At 33.8% G+C, this 4,607-nt stretch overlaps 1 protein-coding gene across 1 annotated transcript; it reads left to right on the forward strand.

Moving 5' to 3' along the window:
- Positions 1–3,762, forward strand: LOC142355937 (uncharacterized; the record flags this gene model as incomplete). Its single annotated transcript, XM_075407942.1, has 2 exons — positions 1–489; positions 3,494–3,762. Coding segments are annotated over exons 1-2 (526 nt in total), but the record flags the coding sequence as incomplete, so codon positions are not given.
- Between the last annotated feature and the right edge of the window lie 845 nt (positions 3,763–4,607).

Here is a 4,607-nt window from a genome sequence, read left to right on the forward strand (position 1 = left end):
CTATATATCTAACCAACAATCTGATCTATGAATACTGCGGTTTTCTTTTAATACTGAAATAATTCATGTTGATTTCATTTGAACAACTTTGCTTTTGTTATGAATGTCATACAACGAGAATTCCAGCTAAAACAACCGTAAACTTTTCTGGAAAACTTCTGAAGCTCGGGCTGATAAGAAGTTGACTCGAATAACAACTTCTGTGACTGAGAACTTTGAAAACCAGCGAAAAATGTTGGGGTTAAAATTCAAACTAGTATCTTACCTTACTTTTCAAATTGTTTTTACTTGTTCATTACCCGATTATACAAATCAACTTTCACCTCAAGCTAAAATCAAGGTCAAAGTATCGGATTCATTTATAGATCAAGTGTTTTCTCAAGTGTCTGAATTGTTGACAAACAACTTGCAAAAATGGAGATATTCTCTGGATTTTGAAACTGCAGTGACCTCGACTAGTAATGGATCAGTCAGAATCAGTTCTTTCAGGTTAGAGCTCCTTTGTAGAGGCAAAAAAGCCATTCTACCCAGTTTGAGGCCCCAGACAGAATTGACATTAATGAAAATCTCTCGAGCTCGCTCAATCCTGTTACTTCAGCGGTCGAAATTTGAACAATCTTTGGGCGACTTGAATACGCAGTTTAGTCTCATGAGAGCTTTCGAGTACAATCGAGTCTGATCAGATATTTGGAGCGCACTTTGAGCGCAGAAAAAAAATTGGGAGCGCAATTGAGTTTAATCAGAGGTGGAATCAAGCGCGCCTCAAGCGCAGAAAAAAAATGTTGCAGCGCGGCTGAGTTTGATCAGATGTCATTTCGGTGTGCTATGGTCCCTCGTGGATTGTTTTCCGTCTATGATCTCGGCCTGGGTATTATTTAAAAACATAACTGAATATGGAATCATCCAGATTTAAAAATTACATTATTTTTTATTACTTCAGTTTCTGCTTCAAGCGAAAACGATGCAGACCCGGTCTATATTTCAAAATAATAAACTTACAAATCTCAGAGTTAATCCATTTTAAAGAACTGGGAGCAAAAAATGCCAACTTGAGGGATTCTCAAACTTCGGTTTTTTTCCGAGGACAAATTTACGTTGAAATATTTGTACCATATTCTCCAATTATTACTTGTTTCTATCTTTTTTTGCTCTTTTTGTGCCATTTGGGTCCAAATAGATCATTTTTGCACTAATTTGGTGAACATTGGTGCCGTTGGAGTAATATTGTTCTTTAACTGTTTCAGCTGAGTTCAGTTTTCAAATTCTAAATTTTGTTTGTTTTTAAAGTTCAGTGCCCAAATTTTAAAACACCCAATGAAACTGGTCCCAAAATTTATTTTCAAGTAGTAAGGACCACTTGTCAATTTTTTACTTGCTGAATTTATTAATGTTCGGTCTGCTATTTAAGCTCGTTTTATATAAAAAAGAATCATTTTTATCAAGAAAGTAAATTTCTTTGAAGGACTTTTTTTAAATTAACATATATGACAAATCTTATATTTATACCGGTAATTGTCCTGTTTGCTTCAAACTCGAGATAGAAAACAGGAAGAAACGATTTACAAGATATCTTTTAAACTTATTTTCATATACAGCAAGTTTTTTTCATTGAAGAACTTCTTTTCTCCTCTTTCGATATCTTTTTGTATCTTTTTGTATTCAATAACCAATCGAATTTTATAAAATCAGGTTTGATGATTATGAGCAATCAGCAGATGTTTTTAGTTGTTGAACATGCAAAATAAATTGCAATTATTTTGAAACAAAAGAACGTTGGTTAACAACAAACCATCATTCTTCCAAAAAATTACATCTAAAAAGCCCAAAAAAGGTTTAATTTGCACCAAAAATTTTTCTGAGCGTACAAAGAGAGTTTGTAGTTTTAACAAAGAATTTTGTTTTTTGTTGGAAACAAAATTTTTCTGTTTTCATTAAACAGTTAATAGAGAATGTGTTTCAGCATTTTTCTTTGATAAGATTATCTGTCGAATGATTCGTCTCGAAAATGCATTTTTTGGAATTCGCACAACTAGAGATCTTAAAATATATTTTTTTCACAGTTGTCACTTTAGCTTCAATTTTGTAATCATTTTACATACAAAACACCATTGATCACAGGAACGGAGTACTGAGAAAACGAGTAAATGCTGAGCTTACCTGAACAGCCAGTTTACCTGAAAACGAGCTACTGCTGAGTTTACCTGAACTATTTTGCTGAAAATTGAGCGCTCATTGAACTATTCATATTCTACTTGTTCATTTCATGTTCATATTTATACTTATTTTCATATAAAGCTAGTTAATTTTTTGCAATCACCCTAGTCGAAGCCAGATGTTTATCTTGCAAGATCTTGCAAGATTCTTGCAAAAAATGGTTATTTTGCAAGATCTTGCAAGACGATGTCTGTCTTGTAAGATCTTGCAAGATTTTTGGGTAGTTTGCAAGATTCTTGCAAGTTCGTTCCGGTCAAGCTCTGCTCTCATTGGACGTTACAGGGCCATTGCATTTGACTTTGCCCAGAAAATGCCCATATATTTTTGCCGGAGATAGCTGCAAGTGTTTTATTGATATAATTTGAAACAATACTATCTCAGCTAAATGTGTTTTAGTATCGAAAATCATTTTTTCAGTCAGCTACGCAAAAATCTTGCTGTTCCCTTGAGCACTGCAAAAACAAATAGAAGGTTTTTCAAAACTTTTGGATTCCTTGTTCCTTTAACCTTGGGGATCTTTACAATTACACTTCTTCAATCAAAAATTTCCTTCAAATTTTTTTTTAAATATTATTAATTGTTAACGATATTTGCTTACACTTCTTATCATTTAAGTCTTTTTTATTAATTTGTGCTAATTCTTTTGGATTTTTATATTTTATTCTCACATAAAATTCTAAATTGATGCTAAATTTTTAACAACGAAGAAAAAATAATCGAAAATCAAAGTACTCCTTTCAAGCTGGTCTTGATCGGGCCATATTTGCAAGATGAATAGTTATCTTGCAAAATTCTTGCAAGACCAATGGTTATCTTGCAAGATCTTGCAATATTTTGTCAGGATTATGCAAGATCTTGCAAGATAAACATTCGAAGTCGACTTGAGCATCTCTCTATGTTTTTTTTCGCTATCTTTGAAAATCTGTAGTCTTTTACCAACGACTATCTTCCAGTGTCACGATCTTACAAGAATATCGTGAAATAAGATTTAATCTTGCAAGAACTCGTGGAATATCTTGCAAGATAACCATCTAACCATCCGCTGTTTTAACCACTTTGAAGAGACTCTTGTAAAACAACTGTTGGAGTTCGATTAGAGGTGATCATTGCCTAATGTTATTGATCTTCTTTGTGTTCTGCTATATCTTTAAGGACTCGAATTCCAGTATAAATACAACCAAATAACACTCGTTTTTGATAGTTTTCTATGTAATCCTCAACTGGATATTACGGGGCCTAAATTACAATTGACTACCAAAATTTTGCCTGTTGATTTCAGTCAACCAACATTGACCGTGGGAACGTCACCAGGAAGCAAGCAGGTCTCAATCACAGCCACATTTTCTCAACTGACCTTAGAATGGACGTATGGTCTCTATATCCATGCTTACCTCTTCAAAAAGTCATGGGGCCAGGCTCTGCTTTATTACCATCTCAATGACCTCACAATGACATTCACCCTTCCAGGGGTCACCCTGGCACCTGTCGCTATGCCATCTTCCAGTTCGAGCAAAGAATCGGATGAAGAGATAAGAAGTGGATCTAAAGGCATCGTTCTTTACAAAACAAAATTTTTACCAGTAGATTATAGTTTTAACCAAAACGTATTGAAACAATGATTATGCGTTTTTCTTCCTAAATACGAAACCATCACCCGTCAGGCAACCTTAGAACCCAAAAACATTCAACCTTTTCCGCTCTTTATTTCATATTTTCTCTGTTGGATTTCTCTGGAAATATTTTTGTTTGAACACTCCTAAAAAATTTCAGGTTATAAGACTTTAGTGCATTCAAAACTAAAAATGATTTTGCTTCCCCTCAAACCTAGCGCTCATTAAAATGAGACGGAAGCAAAACTAAATCTTGTTAGATTTTTAGATAAAATTTCTTTTGAGTTAAAATGCACTCGAAAATAGCCGAAAGTAGCCCATAAAAAGATCAAACAGTCATCTAGCAGTCAACTATATTTTCGAAAGCAATTTAAGAAGCTGTTGCGTTCGGCACGCTGTAGAAAAAGTAACAGTTGTTTTTGCAATAGAATGACAGTTGCATTTAACATTTAAATGTGTAACAATCTGATGAATAGCTCTAGACCTAACAAAAAATGAGCTACCTAAAATTCAATTTTTTTCAAGTGTTCGAAAAGTCAAACATGCTTAATTATGTAACATCCAATAGTTTTATATTTAGTTGTTCCTGTTTGAACCGTTTTGAGCTCTATCGCATTGGGCTTCTGTCAGTATAAGAATTTCTTGATTTTTATGTCGAAAATGACAAAGAGGTTTGGTAATATGCGTTTGCACATAAGGTTCCGCCCCCACACAACCACATTTTTACTTAAATGTCGTCAAAATGAGAATGAGTTAGAACACTTTCAAAAACATACATTTAAA

Source organism: Convolutriloba macropyga, unplaced genomic scaffold (genome assembly GCF_964194025.1).
Source record: "Convolutriloba macropyga unplaced genomic scaffold, txConMacr16.3 SCAFFOLD_3396, whole genome shotgun sequence".
Lineage (NCBI taxonomy): Eukaryota > Metazoa > Xenacoelomorpha > Acoela > Convolutidae > Convolutriloba > Convolutriloba macropyga.